Source organism: Harpia harpyja, chromosome 4 (assembly GCF_026419915.1).
Source record: "Harpia harpyja isolate bHarHar1 chromosome 4, bHarHar1 primary haplotype, whole genome shotgun sequence".
Taxonomy (NCBI): domain Eukaryota; kingdom Metazoa; phylum Chordata; class Aves; order Accipitriformes; family Accipitridae; genus Harpia; species Harpia harpyja.
Window position 1 is genome coordinate 86155089 of NC_068943.1, and position 18015 is coordinate 86173103.

The window sequence follows — 18015 nt, forward strand, 5'->3', positions numbered from 1 at the left end:
ATTTACAAAGGCTGTGATCAAGTAGAGCTGGGCTCCTGCAAACTTCAGACCGTTTATCTAACGGTTTGTTTTTTGGTTTTTTGGCATAGGATGCTGCCTGTTCAGGCACTAAGGTTGTTCCTGTGCCAACACAAGTCTTAGTCACTGCTGACATAGATACTGCTGCTAGTATGATCAGTTGATTGGTCATGGGGTTGGTTTCAGTACAAAAAACCCTCATCTTTGAGTGTTGAATGTTCACTTACCAGTGTCTCCTTGGACAAACAGTGTTAACCTGATAATCTGTTACTTAGCTGCGTTAAGGTGCCACTGCCTGCCTGTTCTGAGTATTGAGTAAAACCAAGTACAGCTAGTGCTGTGCACTTTATTAATTACTGTCCTCTCTGGTGAAAGCTGGCTACTGCTTTTCTTCAAGTACACTATGATCATACTAAATTTAAAGATCAAAATCAATTTTCTAAGCAGTCTGTGTCAGGTCACCCACAAAATGGAATTCATGTCAGACTTAAATGAACTGGCCGCAGAAAGTTGAGAGACGTTCCTGCTCCTGTTTGATAACTGTTTTCTGTAATAATAAAACAAAATACAACAAATAAAATGTACTGCTATATGTAAAAGCAAACTGAACAGCTCATGTGTAAAGTTCAGTAAAACATAGGTGTTGAAAATTTAAAACTGTTTCAGTTCACACGATAAACAGCAATCAGCTGTGCGTGAGAGATCCTGACTAGTACAGGACTTTTGAGCCTTGTGCTGTCTACTTATTATCCTGAAGTGGTGAATGCTTCATTTCTTCATGCTGTCATTTGCACAGTACCTTCAACACTTGAAGACTTCAATAACTTGTAATTAAGATTGTGTTATTCATAGTAATAAGTTGCACAAGAAATGGCTTACTATCCAAATTACTTTATACTTGGCACTTGCTCTGCCCTCTGGAGTTTGTGCACTGGGGGAGGGAGGATGGCAAATTTTTTTCACTTGTTCTTCATATGACCATTCCAGTCAAAGTAGCCATTTCTTGTTTCAACATATCATGTTGATAATTATGCTCCTTTTCTCAGTCTTCTTGTCTTTGCTTATGAAGAACAGTATGAGCTGGAGAGATTTCTCTGAAAGTTTTGCCTAGAGTGTGAGCGTAAAAGAAGACTGGAAAAGTAATGGTTAATGGCATGCAGTCCCCTTTCTCTCTTTCCTCTAACTCTTCTTGCCATCTGCTTTTTTCTGTTTGTTTTGCATCTGTAATTTCTGTCTGGGCTCTGGGTTAATAAGTTAGATGGTGAAATAAATTCCTTTTAGTTCTTGTGAAAATTGATTTTTGTTCTGTTTGTGAACTGGAAGGGGCTTGAATTGTATGGCACTGTGTGTAGTGATCCAGAGCCGTTACAGAGCAGAACTATAATCAAGAGTAGGGAAAATGAACCTCATCTTCAGGCCTTGAGATTAAAGGTGCTGATCGGGGTGAAAAACAAGCAATTTGAAAATGTTTAATAATGAAAGGTCTGCATTCTAATTACTGGCATGCAGATGCTTGGGTTTTTCTAATCCTGAGTGACCTGGTGTAGTAAAAATACTTCACAATAACTATGATATTTCACTCGCTGCTGGTGAAAACTCTTATTCAAAGTAAATCTCCTAGAGCCTTGTTTTTCTGCATTGTAGCTGGATAGCTCTTTCATTTCTACATAGTCTCTCAATTTTTTATTTCTGTTAAATCTTACAGTGCTGCTTTAGTTATTCTTCCAGAACCAGAGCTGATGTTGCCATGCCATTTCCTTTCTAGAAAGGGTGTGATCATTGTATCAAAGTAGTAGTTGAGAGATGAAGTTAAAGAACATAGGGGTTTGTTATGCAAATAATCCTTGTGGAAGAAAAGTCTTGTTTAGTAAAACTGGTCTAATCAAATTTATTCTAAACTGCTTTGTTTTGTAATTTCAACCGTTCTAAGCAGGACTTGTCTCTGTTTTATACAGCGTCCTGAATAAAGGACGCATAGCCCAAAAGGGTCAGAGGTAATATTAAATGTTTATAAGAATTACTCTCTCAAGGGAGTCGGATCCAAAGTTTTCACGTGTGCTATCCTTCTTTTTTGTGTTTCATACGCTAAAATGTGGTGCACCTCACAAAAATTATCACAGAGAGTATCTTGATTACTGATAAATACAATACAAGCCTCTTAAAATTTTAACTTGCTGTTTTTCAACATCCTGAAATCTAGATATCAAATAATCTCTGGTATGTTTGGTCTGTATGTTTTGTTTTGGGGTACCAAACTTTCTTATTTTGGCTGTGTTCTCTGTGAAGCAAAATTTTCATTCGGTTTTTGATGTTGCAACAAGTTGCCTTAAAGTTGAAAGGATCAGAAATCCTTCTTGTTGGCTTTCCAAACTAAATTAAGGGCTCCCTTACTTTTGTAACATCTATAAGCTAAAGCAAGTGTGTGTACAAGCAATTCAGCTGCATTTGATGTCAGCCTTGCAAAAGCTTTTCTTGTATATGGTAAATACTTTTATTTGACATGCAAGTAAAATGTTGCAGAGTTTTTCACCAAAATTATGACACAGCACAAACAAAGAAACTATAGCTGAGTCATTAAACTTGCTATATGCTTTTGCAAGGCTGCGCTGTATGTGTGCATGCATTTTACGTGTTCTAGGGTCAAACTCTACTTTGAAGTGTATTTTGGCAAGTTCCCTTGACAGCTCTGTGGGGAAGACCTCCTGTATACCACAGAGGGTAGAATTTGGCCCTCTGTTTGTGCTAAGGAACTGTAACTTTTGTCATTTTGTTATATAAGCTGCAGAGGTAGAAATAACTATGATGTGGGGTTGAATGAAGGATGAAGATGGTGCACAAGAGGATGTGATTTGAGCATCCTTCCTGACTTGAAACGCTGATGCTTACAAGCTATATTCCCAAGAATTTTACGCTGCAAATTAGTTGCAATGAAGGACAGTATAAAACTGCATCCTATTTTAATGCCTGGCTAGTCAAAAAATGAGCAATATCGTCAGACTGCCCTAAGCAATGCATCTTATGTGTCTGGCAATAATACATATAGTGAATAAGGATAAATATCTTGAACAATGAAAAGATTTAATCAGTAAGCATGTTTTTAAGCTGGAAGTATTGTGTGTTTTTCCTGGAGGGAGAACTTTGTAAAGCCAGTAAAGAAAATTACCGTCCGGTACTTCCAGGTTTTGTTACTGATTCTGACCCTGTATCTACACTGATGTGGCAAGTAACACAGAATCAATCAAACTATGGTCACGTCGTTCTGAAATGAATGAGGTATTGCCTTTGCTTTGGAGTATGGCAGAAGGCCAACACACATAGGGTATGCAGGTCTTGTGTAACTGGTTGTAGGGTTACAGCCTTGTGAAGTTGCAAGCTGCCCTAAGGTCAGTTAAACTGTCTGTGGAAGACTTACCTGTGTATTGTTCTTCCTGTTGCGTAGAACGAGACTCCCAGGCTACTTTATGTGCAAGTATAATTTCCCAGGCACCTCTTAGAAAAGCCTTTTGCATCTTTATTAATATGCAGAAAATGCAGAAGTAGTACAAGAGGGAATCAGCATCTACCTTCACATTTTTCTCCGTTTTAAGATATAGGGAAAGATGAGAGTGTGTCACCCTGTTTTGTGCCATTAGAAAATGGTTCTTGGGAACATCACTTGTATTTAAAACTTGATAATTTTTTTTTAATTCTGCCTTTCTTCAGACTTATATATCCCACAGCCCCATCATTATGCTGCAGCAATCTTGAGACCTTTCTTGTAAGGAAGCTTTGCTGAGCCATTCCACTTCTCCTCTTGTTTTTCTCCTTCCTTGTGTGATTCCTGCTGTCTTTTCTATCATCTAGTTCCTTTTTCTGCTGTCTTGTGTTCGTTCATTCTTTTTCTTCTTCTTTTTTTTCTTTTTTTTTTTTTCTTTTCTTTGTCTCCCCAAGCTATCTCCTGGTTCCTCGATCCCTGCATGCCACTAACTAGTTTCATTAGATATTAATTGATTTGTGAATTCAGGCTGAATTGCATCATCAGCAGATGGCGGATCCAGACCTGTTGGAGGAATCCTCTTCACTCCTGGAACCAAGCGAGATGGGAAGAGGTGCCCCGCTACGACTTGGGTAATGGCAATTTCTGCTTTCTTTTGTCTGGCTTTAGGATTGCTGGCTTATGCTCAGCCTGTGGAATCTACAACCATTTGAGCACAGTTGTAGAACTTTCCAGACTGGCACATCAAGCAGATGAAGGCTGATCTAAAACCAGCTACTGGTCTCTGTTGTTGTCCTATGTACATTAACTTCCCAGTTCATATTCGTGCTTCACACATTTCTGTCTGCACAAAAAATTATACTAGTTTGTTCCTTGTAAACCTGTTCTGGTTGCTTTTTCAGACATTCTGAGCTCTCACAGCTTTGTTGAAACTAGTAACTACTGTGGGCACATAATAGCCTGAAAAAACTGTATAGTTCTATATCCTTTTTATTAGCTGCTTCCCGACTGTCTTTGTACGTGTGTAATTCTTTATCTGGACATAGGGGTTTGAACTAGTGAGGTCTTCCAAAGCACGTGCCTAGAACATAGTCAATGGTAGCCGTGACTGCTATAATCCTTGCCATGTAATGTGCCAGTAACCTATTGAAATGAAGACTAGCAGGCATAGAAACTGTATGTCTGAATGCGTTTGTTTCTCCTTTAACTAGTGATTTTTTTTTTTTAAATAGACGATTTCATTCTGTTAAAAGGCATAGCTTGTGTTATAGTGCAGTTGTTTTTGTTGTGTTTTTATCTCTATGTATTTAAAAGACCTTCCATTTTGCTTAAAGAACTAATTTTAAAACAAGATTTTTCTAGCTTTCAATCTAATGCTAAACTCCAGTTGCCATCAGTGTTTTGGGTGTTAGACTATGTATTCTTTTTGGGGCAGAACTTACATCTATGCTGCTCCCTTTACAGTTTTGTGGCTGGTGTAATCAACCGTGAGCGGATCCCCATGTTTGAGCGCATGCTATGGCGAGTGTGCCGAGGGAATGTATTCCTGCGTCAAGCAGAAATTGAAAACCCCCTGGAGGATCCTGTAACGGTAAAAGGACCTATTGTTTACAGCAGCAAAAGCCTCAGATGTGTAAAAGGATCTATAGATCCAAGCCTCTATCCCTCAATGAGCTCCATGCAGGCAAATGTTTGTTTTGCATCCCTTCACAGTACTTACTTGCAGCTTCTGAGGCTTTAGTGATAAATGTTTTCCTGTTTTATTAAAACAAAAATAGCAGGATAGATGGTGAATGCTGTTGAAAGGGGGAAAAACAACTCAAAATTTGGACTGCAGCAGGTCATAGTTGCTTCTCTGGAACAAACTACAAATGCAACTCCTGCATGCAGTTCTGAATAAGTAGTAATCCTCCTTGAAAGAGGCTCTTTTGGACATTAGCAGTGTATAACATCTGTAGCTCGTTTACTCTGAACTTGGACCTTTTGTTTTTTCTTATTTGCTAATCAATAATTTAAACATCCACCTGAGAATTGTTGGCTTTATTACAGATATAAATAGTACATGTTGTAGTTGGGCCTGTTTTTACATTCAGTGTCCTCTTTGCTCAAATCAATGGACAGTGCTTGAACTTCAGGAGCTCTTGCTCTTAACCAGAGATTTCTTAAAAAGAAAGGCTGTATGTAGGCTGCCCTGGAACAAAGACAGAAGAGTTGAAACTCAGTAACTGCATCTTTGTTTCTCATGTAAGGCTGACTTGTTCTCTTGTCCCACCGACTGCTGGTAGTTGACCTGCTGAATTATCTGTCTACTAGGAGAGACTTTGTTCTTATTGTGCAACACTTCCTTAAATTGAGGTTACACCTAATGTAATTATTCTTGAAACATTACGTTAAAATTTCCTAAGTAAGGTAGAACAATAACTTGTCAACAAATGCAGGAAAGGGGACCTGGCTAGCAACATGAAAACAGCTGTGCAAAGAATGTGCCCTTGGCTTCCCTGGAGAATCAGTTGTTAAACTCTGCTTCATCTTATTTTCATTCACTCTTTAGCTTTGTGCTTGCTTCTGTAGGTGAGCTGACTGCAGTAAGTGCTGATAAATATTTCGTTGCATCTCTGTTCTTTTGGAGATCTTCCCAGGCTTTCCTGTTTATTGTATTACATGGAATAGATAATCTAGAACGTTTTGCTTCAGTAAACACAAGTACGGTAGGGATGTTCTATACTGAGGCTAAGAAAATTGCTTTCCTTGTGACTGTTTCAGTGTTGTTGAGCTACATTCTTGACGCACTGCTATATAAACTCTGTATGTACAGATTCAGAGGAAGGAAAAGTAGAACTCTGTTGTAATTTGCTATAACGCTAATTTCTGTAAATAGCTGAGCTATTACAGTGTGCTCTTTCTTCTCTTCTAGGGGGATTATGTGCACAAGTCTGTGTTTATCATCTTCTTCCAAGGCGACCAGCTGAAGAACAGAGTCAAGAAGATATGTGAAGGGTATGAAAGTCTTACAGCTGGGCAGCTCTCTCAAATATTTGAAACGCGTTGGCATGACTTAATATTGATATTTTTCAACTCCTAATTTCACAGTGACTGTAGGAGTACATATTTTGACAGCAAATAAAATGTACCAAAAGTAGCTGAAATATATTTTACAGTCAAACTAGCCGCTCCCCAAGCCTGTAATGTTCAAAGTAGATGACTGCTTTGCTAGAGAATGCCTAAAAACAAAGGGAGTTCAAGCGTTGAACTCTCAGACAGGCCTAGTTGGGATGTCAGCGGGCGATATTCTCACAGGGGAGATCAACAGTGACTACTGCTACCAGCTGCATTGGTGTGATAGCAGCACCCTGAACTGGGATGGCTAATCAACTTCGGGACAGTACCTTTGAGATGCTGCCAGTACAGGGAACAAAGGATTTTCTCCCACTTCCATTTTCTTAAGCATTCAGCTTCTGGTTTGGCCTAAAGCAAACTTCTGCACCCACTTGATTTAAAGACTGAAACTCTGCTTGGCAGTCTTTGCTGATCAGAAACTTCTCTTAAGGTGCTTCTTGCTTTATTTGTGTGTTCAGGCTCAGCCATCTATTTCCCTGACTGATTTATCTTCTTTCCATCTCTGTTACTAAGGTGGCTTGCATGTCTTTCAGATTCCGTGCCTCCCTCTACCCATGCCCAGAAACACCACAGGAGCGGAAAGAAATGGCTTCTGGTGTCAATACCAGAATTGATGATCTTCAGATGGTAAAATAACTGGGGTCAATGCCCCTTTTTCTTTTTTCTTTAATAATATAGTTGAAAACTTCTTTAAAGTTTTCTTTAAAACTTCTATTAAAACAGGAGAATTTTTGGCCCTATTAGATGACCGTATTTTTACCTCCAGGTAGCTTGAGAGCAGCAGCTCAGCAGTGCAAGAGAGATGTTTAGAGACTGTCTGCTCAGTTGTTTTCTTTGTTGGGGTTTAGGATGGTGGGGTGGTTTGATCTTTCTGGAGGGCTGAGCAGTTAATTATATACATGTAAGTGCAGCATCGACAGAGAACTGCATACCAGGGAGCAGAGAGGAATATGCATGTGTAAGGAGATACCATGTTTTCCAACTCTGAAAGCATGCTTGTGTAGTTGCCTGTTTCATCTGCAAGAACTTTGAAAACATTTAAACTTATTTCCAAGTTGAGATAACAATGCTAACCTTAACTTAGCTGTTCCTTTTTCTGCCTGTCTTCATATTTTCACATTGTGCTGTCCTGAAGAGCTTCTGCTTTACAACTAATCTCTTGTGCAGCAGCCTGAGTGTTGGTAAAAAGTAATCAGCACACAAATCTACTGGGTGCCAGCTCTGAAATACTTGATGCTTGCTTCAAGGAAGAAAGGCAGTATGTTATAATGCAGAAAAATTGAAGGGATTTGAGACAAAAAGTAAGAAAAGGTTCAGAAACTAAAAGGAAAAACAGTTGAACTTGGACTGCTTATTTGATAGGAAAAAAAGTCTTTCATTGTAATCTTTGTGTGTTTTCTTAAGGCAATGTACACCTCACATGTAGAACTCTTCTCTGCTCTTTTAACCTGGGTGGAGGAAAAAATGTTCTCTGTGGTCTCTGAACAGTTCTTTGTTTGAAATACCCGCTGACCTTGGAGTTGGAGGAGGAAAGTAGTCAAAAAGTATCCCTGGAAAGAAGCCTTAAAACCTTTTAGCAGCACTAATTAATACGGAAACTAAAGCATATATTGCAAGCATGTTGCAATCTTGTGCATGGGGTGGGGGAAAGGGCTCATCCATCTATCCTCTGGTGGGTAAGGCATGTCTTGTTGGTCAGCCCAATTTCACACTGCACTTCTGTATGCTTTTGAGTTTTGGTCAATGATTTTGCCTCATCTTTATCCTACTTCCCTATGAAAGGTGCTGAACCAAACAGAGGATCATCGCCAAAGGGTTTTGCAGGCAGCTGCTAAAAATATCCGTGTCTGGTTCATCAAAGTACGCAAGATGAAGGCTATCTACCACACCCTGAATTTGTGCAATATCGATGTGACACAGAAGTGCTTGATTGCTGAAGTCTGGTGTCCTGTTGCCGACCTCGATTCTATCCAGTTTGCTCTCAGGAGAGGCACTGTGAGTAACTGCTGTATTGCTCCTGTCTGCTGCTGTTCAAGCAGACTATCAACTGTCAGCAAACACAGCATGGATTAATTGATTTTTCCGAATTGTGAGTCTCTGAAAACCATCCCTTAGGGCTGTTTGAATGAGTCCTTACAGAGGACTATTTATTTAACATCCAGGAGTCATGGCTCATAGATAAACTTTGTAACAAATATGTTGTGTAAAGCTTTAAGTTCAGGAAAATGCTGTAATGGTAAGGCATTTTCCTGTGTTTGAGTCCTTTGATACATTTAGTTAACCTGGCTGTGCTTTGTAGTCCTGCTGTTTAGATACATAGTGGAACTTACTGAAAGGAGCTATCCAGGACATTAGCAAGCTTGCCCTCTGCTCGGATAGTCAGATAATAGAGTTGGGTGTCTTGAAGTCCTTTCATTTGCTGTTTTAAAAAACCAAAATCTTGCATGAGTTTTCTTGTCTGTCCTAATCAGACAATGTTCATCCTTACTACAAGTGCTTCTCTTCCTGCCATACAAAGTGGAGAGTGGTGGAAACTGGGCAACCTTCCTCAGCTGTTCAAGTATATTTCTCATCATGCAAGCACATGACAAAAATGCAACCTTGTAGTTTTCCAAATGCTAATGAGAAAGTAGTGTTTTACTCTGTCCTCCAGTGCTCTGAGGATGGGTTTTCTAATTTTTTTTTTTTTTAAACAGGAGCACAGCGGATCCACTGTCCCATCTATTTTAAACAGGATGCAAACCAATCAGACCCCACCAACATACAACAAAACTAACAAGTTTACTTCTGGCTTTCAAAACATTGTTGATGCTTATGGCATTGGAACATATCGGGAAATAAATCCAGGTAAATTCATACTTATAAAAGTCTAAGACATCTATCTCAATTTTTTAGTTATGATGTTTCTCTGTATTGTCTGTCCTATGTGAAAATTTCTGATAGAGTACTTAACACCTTTCAGAAGCAGAGGGGAAGCTTGGGAATTATATTGCTAAATTGCATAATTGTACTGTAGTAAATCTGGGCTTACTCAAATACAGTGCACTAGGGGTGTCATCTTTTCTCTTACAGCACCCTATACGATCATTACCTTCCCATTTTTGTTTGCTGTGATGTTTGGAGATTTTGGCCATGGAATCCTGATGACTCTGATTGCTGTCTGGATGGTGCTTAGGGAAAGTCGTATTCTGTCACAGAAGAGTGACAATGAGGTAAAGTGGCAGGTCATGCTGAGCTTTGCATTTCAAACAAAGGTAAACCAAGCTGCAACTCTCACATCCTTCCCCCTTGAGTTGACAATGTCCATTACTCCTTACATTTGAAATTTCCGGAGCACACAGACAGACTGGGAAGCCTGTAGACCACAGACCGAGTAGCATAATTTCATAATAGTAGTGAGTTCCTTTGGTTTTCCTTTTGGATGTTTATAGGAAATTATTCCTTTCATTTGTTTGAAGGAAATTGTCTATCAAGTGTAGCAGATAAGCTGTTGTAAATAAATCACCCAAAACTTGGTTGGATCATAAAGGGGTTCAGTCACTGCAAAACTCTAACTTCTGTACATGTATATCATATCTCCAAGATTCTTCCTATTTGCTGCTCTAGGTGGGCTTTGCTTGCTTGGGGCTTAGATGGGCAGGAGGTGAACCAGAGTTAAGATACATTGACAGAGCACGGAGAAAGCTGAACAGGGTCTGCACTGCCTAGTTCCAAACTAATGCTGCCAGCTGGGGGTTTGCATCAGTGTGTGGAGTGCAATTTATCCTCTTCAGCTAATCCCAGATCCTCTGTGGACAGTCACACTGCCTGTTTATCCTCTGTATCCAGATTCTGTTCTGCAGTGCTACCTCTTGCACCCTCAATCCCTGCCATGGGGAAGTAGAGACTTTGGGCTTTTAGTCTGTATGGATGATACTGTTCTGCAACTGACTGATCTTACTGTCTCATCTTTATGAGAGACCTTCCTTGTTCTCATTGACTTTCTTTGTTCCTTTTTGGGTTTTTTTATACTAGATGTTCAACATGGTTTTTAGTGGTCGATACATCATACTGCTGATGGGACTGTTCTCCACTTACACAGGCCTCATCTACAATGACTGCTTCTCCAAGTCTCTTAATATGTTCGGTTCATCATGGAGCGTGCGGCCGATGTTCTCAAAAGGCAATTGGTCGTGAGTAAATAGTTGGTAACTAAAGAGTGACAGTGATAAGCAGGTGACTTATCCTTCCCCATTGTCCTCCTAGCTCAGGAAAACAAAAACTTCTGAACTCACTCTCAAGTAGAATTGGAAGAGGGGTGTAAATGTGATAGCTATCAAGTTTCAAACCAGCTTTTTTTTCTTTTCCCCCAAAAAACTTGTAAAGATGCAGTTTAGCACCTTTCTCCTTATAGACATAGTAAGACTCCCGTCCCCTGCATCTTTCTTCCTTGTGACACTGAGTAACAGATCAAGAAAGGTTTATTTTTCATTCGGGAAAATCTCTAGGACCACACAGGAACCTTAAAGTTCTCTCAATTTTAGATATTCCTTGCTCTCACAAGGGAATAATGTTGTTAGTTTTTACAGAAAGAGGACAGTGTTGCTTGTGTTAATGTTTGTATACTCTACTTATACCCAAACAGAGATGCCTTGCTAGAGAATACTCCTCTGCTTCAGCTGAACCCTGCTATTCCAGGGGTGTTCGGTGGTCCTTATCCCTTTGGCATTGACCCGGTAAGAGCTCTTCTTTTGCTTTCCTTTAAGAACATCCTCTGTGTCAACTGAAAGAAAAGTGCCTCTCCAGTTCACTGTGAAAGATTTCCATAGCCCAGCCATTCCCTTGGCAAACTCTTTTTATCAATGTTGGAAATACTCCTGAATGATAAAATTAATTCAGTTCCTACTGAGACGCTAGATTCATGACAGAGAGACTTGTTCTCAGGTCCGTTAAAGGCTTCTTTCTCACCGTTTCTGACCTGCAGCGTTTTAATCAAATCTGGTTAGACTTGCAAATCACTTTATGAAGTTACTTTTTTACCTCAGAGAAAAGTTATTTGTCTCTTTTTTTCATTCCATCTTGGAAATGTAAGTTTCCAAGTAATCCTGTCATTTTGTATCTGCCTACATCAATAACACTGCTCCTAACACTGCTTAAAATATTTGATACAAAACTTACATGTGTTCCACCATAAAGAGGAAGTGCATAAAAACAGAACTATGTGTAATTGTTCATTTAAATGGATAATCATTTTTTTTTTTCTGTCAAGGATCCAGCCCCCTTTTTCCTGCAACTTTTGCCTAACATAAAAACAAGCAAGGCTTGATTCCTTCTCTGATGGTGGGATCTGTTGCTGTAAGATGGTGTTCCTAGCAGAAAAGGTTGCCTGCTCATTTTCCCAAACGATATCCACGTGACAAACAAACACATCTTTAAAAAAACCCTGCTCTTACAGCCTAATACTTCCTGGATGTTTAAGACCATTTAGCTGAAAATGTTCACTTTAATTCTCCTCTGTTTTTCTTTTACTCAGTGTTTGGCTGACTCAGTGTTGTTTTTTTCACAGATTTGGAATATTGCCAGCAATAAGCTGGCCTTCCTTAATTCGTTTAAGATGAAAATGTCTGTGATTCTTGGCATTATCCACATGCTCTTTGGTGTCACATTGAGTCTTCTCAACCATATGTAAGTACTTTGCTCTGTTTTTCTCGTGGCGGGGGGGGAATTTTGGGTGTAATGTGTGTATCAGTTTAAGGAGCCTATCAGACTTTAACCTTGTGATTGAAGGGTGCAATACAGTTGTTTCTGTCAGCGTATGTAGAACTATGCATGTCAAGTAGTTACTGTGTTTAAGTCCCAGCTATTGCTGAAATGCTGAGCCCCTGCAATTTTGTTCCAAAGACACTCTTCACATTCTCATTAAAAGTTTTTGCCCTACATATGCCTAATGCTAACCAAATGTAATATTAAACTCTCCTTTTTTTTTTCCTGTAGCTATTTTAAGAAGCCACTGAACATATACCTTGGATTTATTCCAGAAATTATTTTCATGTCATCACTGTTTGGATACCTTGTTATTCTCATTTTCTACAAATGGACAGCCTATGATGCTCACACATCAAAGGATGCACCAAGCCTTTTAATACATTTTATCAACATGTTTCTGTTCTCCTATAGTGATACCAGTAATAAGATGCTATATAAAGGGCAGGTGCGTGTTCTTGCTAGAATAAGATCAGAGGTGCTTGATGATATTAGAGTCTTTCATTGACCTTATAATAATTGTGAAATCAAGTGTGAAACATGTTTTCTCTGTGATAGAGGAAATGTGGCATCATTTCCAAAGCCTGACACTATGTAATGTTAACGAAGGAAGGCGTAATCCCTATACCAGGAATTTATATCAGTCTGAACATGTCGGCTGTGGCTCCAGAACATTTGGATCCATATTAATAGTGGAAAGTGATTAGGAATATTGTCCTGCATCTGCAATGAGGTGCCTATAAGCTTAGCTAAGACACTAATGCCATTTCTTCCCAGCACTATCAGACATCTGCCAAATTCTCATTCCCCGCAGAATCTTCTGGATTTTTCCCTAATCTAAACCAGTATCAGCATTATGTGCTGATGGGGCAGCTGCAAGCAGGCATTAAGTACAGCACATCTTGCTGTTCCAGGAAGAGAGAGAGAGAGAGAAAGAGTGAAGTGTCCGTGTACTCTGGGAATTCAGTCGTTCAGTGTTGCATAAGACCTCTTGCTAGGTTTTGTGTGTTTGAGCATGGACTGCCACTAAATCATCTGAGACTTGTTTCTTTTACAGCAAGGGCTCCAATGTTTCCTTGTGGTGGTGGCGTTACTGTGTGTGCCGTGGATGCTGGTAGCTAAACCCTTGGTCCTTCGCCATCAGTATTTAAGGAGAAAGCACTTGGTGGGTGACTACCTCTTATATTTTCAGTATGAAAACTAATTATGGTTGAAAAGCTATGTTCTCCATCTTGATCTTGGATACATAGGTTCACACTGCATTGTGACCTGTAAAACGTTTTTGCATGTTCCTAGGCATAAAAGCAGGTGGGTTTTACTGGAGACAAAGTATTGCCTGCCTGCTTCTCAGATCTGGATCCAGCATCAAACCTGCTTTTAAAAACCCTTTATGTTGGTAATGATAAAAACAATGTATCTGGCTTGGGCTTTGTCAGCTGGTTTAGGAACACTGTCTTACTGGTTGCTGGATGCACTTCTGTGCCTTTGCTAGGCTGACAATGTAAAAGCAAAGATGTAAGCTTAATTGGCTGGCAGATTTATCAGCTGTCTTTGTTAAAGCAGTTTGGAGGGTAAAAAGTAACAATTAAAAGGAAAAAAATAGACTTACGCGGTCATTAAGTGAGAGGTTGTCTTCTGGGGTACTCTCTAGGTTTCCAAATGTACTGTAAAGTATCTTTATATAAAATGCAGGAACCTGGCACACGTGCACTGAGGATACTTGAAAATTCTCCCTGCATGTATGGCAGACAGGTTTTAGGATGTTAAGTGAGTCAAAGATCAGTTCAGTTAAAGACACTCCCTCTCCCTTCTCTGACCATCTTTCATCCTCCCATGTCCCCTCCATTCATCCCCCTTTCTCTTTTTGTTTTCTTCTTCCTCCCTTTCTTTTCTTCCATTCACTATCAGGAAGGGCAACCCGCGGAGGCCCAAGTCAGCACAGTCCCGAACGAGCAGGCACTAGAGGCAGCAGCGGCTGCAACAGTGAGTGGATTTAAAAATCACCTGATGGATTTAAAGATGGGAGTTGGCTTTCTATCTAATTATCGAGAGAGCATGGAATGTATCTGAATTTCATAAGTGAATGACAACTGCACCTTTAGGGTGAAAAACACTTTCTCTTGGAAAGAGCAAAGTTCAGCAAAATTGATACATTCTGGAAGAACTACCAGGCTGAAGGATAATAGTTATGTGTGCTGAATGCAGAGACACTTCTTTGCAGGAGTGCTGCTGAAATCAAAACCTGCAGAGCAGCACAGGAATACCTTGCTACCACATCCCCCCAGGTTAAGTTCCCCTTTTTTCCTTTTCTTGCATATTTGTTTAAGGTAGATTAGGATTCTTCTCAGTGAAGCATTTCTGTTTGCATTATGTGTTCCCGAACATCATGTATGTGTGATGGCCTCCCAACGACTTCATATCAGTAATTACTGGATTTTTGACACCTGTGCCCTTGTAGACACTTTGACTTGAAACTCTTATAAAATGGTTGTGCACAAATAAGCCTCTCGGCAGCAGTTGTTTCTACTTATTTGTGTCTAAACCTATAGACAGCCCTTTACTGCCAGAGCTTTCTGGTGAAGATTGCAGCAACTCCCAGAACTTGGTCCCTTCCCCAGTATTGCATATTTCAACTTGGTTTTAGTTGTGAATGCTGCCTGTCTAACTAGGAAGCGTAAATCTCACAAACTCTGTAAAGCACATTGTACACTCCACATGTCGAAGGTACTCTGAGGCACTTTTTAGCTGTTCGCCAGTGTTTCTATCATGTCATTTTAAATAGCCTCATGGAAATGTCAGAAATTAAAATGGATCTTTTGTGCATAATCCATCCAGCGTATTAAGTGCATCTCAATGCAAGAAGCAGCGAGGAAAGGTCTTTGTATGAGGTGTGGTTAGAAGTATAAAGTAAATGATTAGAGCTTTTGGAGCCATGTTTAGCTTGGATAGTTTACAGAGAATGGATACAAGTTGAGTGCAAGGGAAAAGCTGCGAAAGTACAAATTCATACAGGCTAGAAATACATGAATAGAATACTGATACTAGTCATCAGTAACTTGTAATGTTTCAAAGATGCTGAAAATCCTAATAAAAGCATTGTCTTACTTACAAATTTATTATAATTTTTTTTTCATTTTATTTCTATTTTCCAAGCATAAATGTCTACCTAATTTGTTTTTAGAAACCTGACAAGATCTTTAATTCGCATCTGGCATTTTGGGCAAATTTATAGTTCAGCCTAAAATAAAAGTAGGCTTCTAAGAACAAATCAGTTAAAAGAACATCAAGCAGCCATTCTGCTGGTATGCCAGAGCGATACACTGTGAAAGCAGACAGGTCATGGGATCTTAAGCCTCCTTTGTTTGCATAGTCATCCCTCAACTTCTGAAGTCTTCATGTGCCAAGTTAGCCCGTTCACATTCCATGTCACAGATGACCCCAGTACAGTGCTAAAGCTGAATGCAGGGCTTTTCTTTCCATTTGTGGCATTTCAGTTTGCCCCTCTAGGTGGGTCAGATTCACAGGTCTTAATTTGTAGTCCCTCAGATCAGTCATGAGCATTTTCTGTCTTTGGAATATCTGGAGGGAGATAGAAATCCTGCTGTACAGTGCACAGTGCTGCTTGCTGAACAGAAATCCAAAGATAGTGATGTGCACGTTAAGTCTTCTTTGTCCAGTATGCATTTATGATGCATAAAAGCTCTGCTTGAGGGCACTGTCAGATGATCAACAGGTTTGTGCATCCTTTCTCGGTGGTAAGATGGTATGGAGGAGGAAGCCTGCTGTAAATCAGATGTTAACTGTGCAATGATTACAGTTGTCAAGTGAGAAAAGCTGATTCTTTCAAAGTTCCAACTCAGTTCGTGAATTATTCATTTCTGTTTGGAGTGCAGTGGAGTTGTGGCTGAGAGTCAGATGTTGAATGTCAGAATAAATGTCTATAAAAGGGACTGTTTGCACAACGTAGAATTTCCAAGTAAGGGAAAGTCTGATTTCCCATGTGTGGTGTTAGTATGCCTAACACTGGTGGGGAGCAAGTGTGCATACGCATATTTGTGTCAGTCTATTCTGCTTTGAGTTGCCACTATGTGACTTGTTTCATTTACAACAGCAGTGGTGTTTTAGTGCTTGTTCAACAGCTGCTGGGCAAAATGTTGGTCTGTTGCACATCAGTGCCAGCAAATGTCCTCTTGAGAGATGTCCCTTTTATTTTGCTTAGGCTTGCAATTACTTTGTAGAAACGTATCAAGTATTCATTCAGACAGACTTTTTTTCTCCAGCCCTAGCAGGAATCAGCATCTTTCCCATCCAAGCTGGGAAATAGAATTGTACAGCTGGCTTAACCTGGGTCTTAATACTTTGTTTTCTTCTGTGAGCCGCTGCTGCACATGGAGTCATAAAAAACATGCACTGTTGCAGTAAAACACAAACAACACTTTGCTCTTTCTTTTTCTGCGTTAGGGAACGCACAACTTCGGTGGGATCCGGGTGGGCAATGGACCAACTGAGGAGGATGCTGAGATCATTCAACATGACCAGCTATCTACCCATTCCGAGGAGGGGGAAGAGGTAAGCAGCACCTGACCATCGTCCCTCTCAGGGCAATGTACTTGGTAGCAGAAAGTGCTAGTGTTTTGACTGTATTTGCTGATTTCCAAGCTGTTTAAATAGCAACATTTTCAGTGAAGTGTTTTCATAGCAGTTTTCATACAGACTATCTCTTTGCCATTCCCAGGACTCCAGAAAAAGCAGTATAATTTGCATATAAAGGGAAATGTGGCTCTGTTTGTCCCCATCACAAAGAACCATTATCTTAGAGGCTACACAGTGAGAGCTGCACAGCACTCCCAGATGGCGTACACAGCTTACACTCCGGCTGAAGTGCAGGGCATTTGTGCTACCTGCTTCTCCAGTGTCAGCAAAAATCCAGGGGCTGTATTTCTGCCACAGTGAAATCTTGTTTCTATGTTCATTTTGACTGTTGGGGGTAATATTAATTGCTTTGCCTTACCTGGTAGAGAAGAAAAAGGAGTCAATCTTGCATAGTTTGGGAGTATTTTGATGCCTCTTAACAATTCTCCAGCGGTATCTTGCCTCTGTAGTGCATGTGATGTGTTACCACTTTACTGTGTCATGTTTAGGAGGGAATTATTAAATGTGTTCATGATTATTGTGATTGAGACACTGCACTAAATGTAAACTTATGTTTTCAAGCCTACAGAGGATGAGGTGGTAAGACTACAGCCAGCTTTGCATTCATGTGTATCTGGACCATTTCCCGTTGGTGTAAAACACATGCTGAAGTAAACATGTTATGTCACGACATCTTGTTTTCCAAAAGATCTAGCTATTTACATGTTACAGGCCATTTTTAATTCTTCATATGTACACGCCCATTAACAGACCTTTAATTACTTCATCTATACAGCTTGTTTGTCTTATCCCTTGTCTGCAGATCTTTCTTAGTTTACCTGGAAAGCTGTTAAAGCTAGAAGTCTGAAACTGAAAAGTTTTTGCTTTTAAACTTCTGAAGAAGTCTCGTTTGCCTCATGTTGTGTCTTTGGTAATTCTGCACTGCAACAAACTGTGTAAAGATATTTTTTCCCAAACTGTCTGCTATTTTAAGGATGATACTGGTTGTTGCCAGTCAGCAAATACAGCAA

General features: G+C 39.8%; 2 protein-coding genes across 8 annotated transcripts in view; one reads left to right on the forward strand and one right to left on the reverse strand.

The window, feature by feature from the left end:
• STAT3 (signal transducer and activator of transcription 3) overlaps nucleotides 1-18015 on the reverse strand; it is an 81297-nt gene that overhangs the window by 44875 nt on the left and 18407 nt on the right. The window lies entirely within an intron of this gene.
• The window catches only part of ATP6V0A1 (ATPase H+ transporting V0 subunit a1), a 30406-nt gene that overhangs the window by 2576 nt on the left and 9815 nt on the right, over nucleotides 1-18015 (forward strand). Inside the window, exons 6-20 of one of the 7 annotated variants that reach the window (XM_052785488.1) lie at nucleotides 4022-4125; nucleotides 4958-5084; nucleotides 6408-6490; nucleotides 7144-7237; nucleotides 8393-8605; nucleotides 9307-9457; nucleotides 9683-9822; nucleotides 10625-10782; nucleotides 11235-11325; nucleotides 12156-12274; nucleotides 12584-12800; nucleotides 13410-13517; nucleotides 14261-14335; nucleotides 16814-16921; nucleotides 17567-17584. In XM_052785488.1, the coding sequence (XP_052641448.1) occupies nucleotides 4022-4125; nucleotides 4958-5084; nucleotides 6408-6490; nucleotides 7144-7237; nucleotides 8393-8605; nucleotides 9307-9457; nucleotides 9683-9822; nucleotides 10625-10782; nucleotides 11235-11325; nucleotides 12156-12274; nucleotides 12584-12800; nucleotides 13410-13517; nucleotides 14261-14335; nucleotides 16814-16921; nucleotides 17567-17584 (1806 nt within the window). The remainder of the gene's footprint in view (nucleotides 1-4021; nucleotides 4126-4957; nucleotides 5085-6407; nucleotides 6491-7143; nucleotides 7238-8392; nucleotides 8606-9306; nucleotides 9458-9682; nucleotides 9823-10624; nucleotides 10783-11234; nucleotides 11326-12155; nucleotides 12275-12583; nucleotides 12801-13409; nucleotides 13518-14260; nucleotides 14336-16813; nucleotides 16922-17566; nucleotides 17585-18015) is intronic. The other 6 variants (XM_052785490.1, XM_052785489.1, XM_052785491.1 and 3 more) reach the window with 6 other exon arrangements.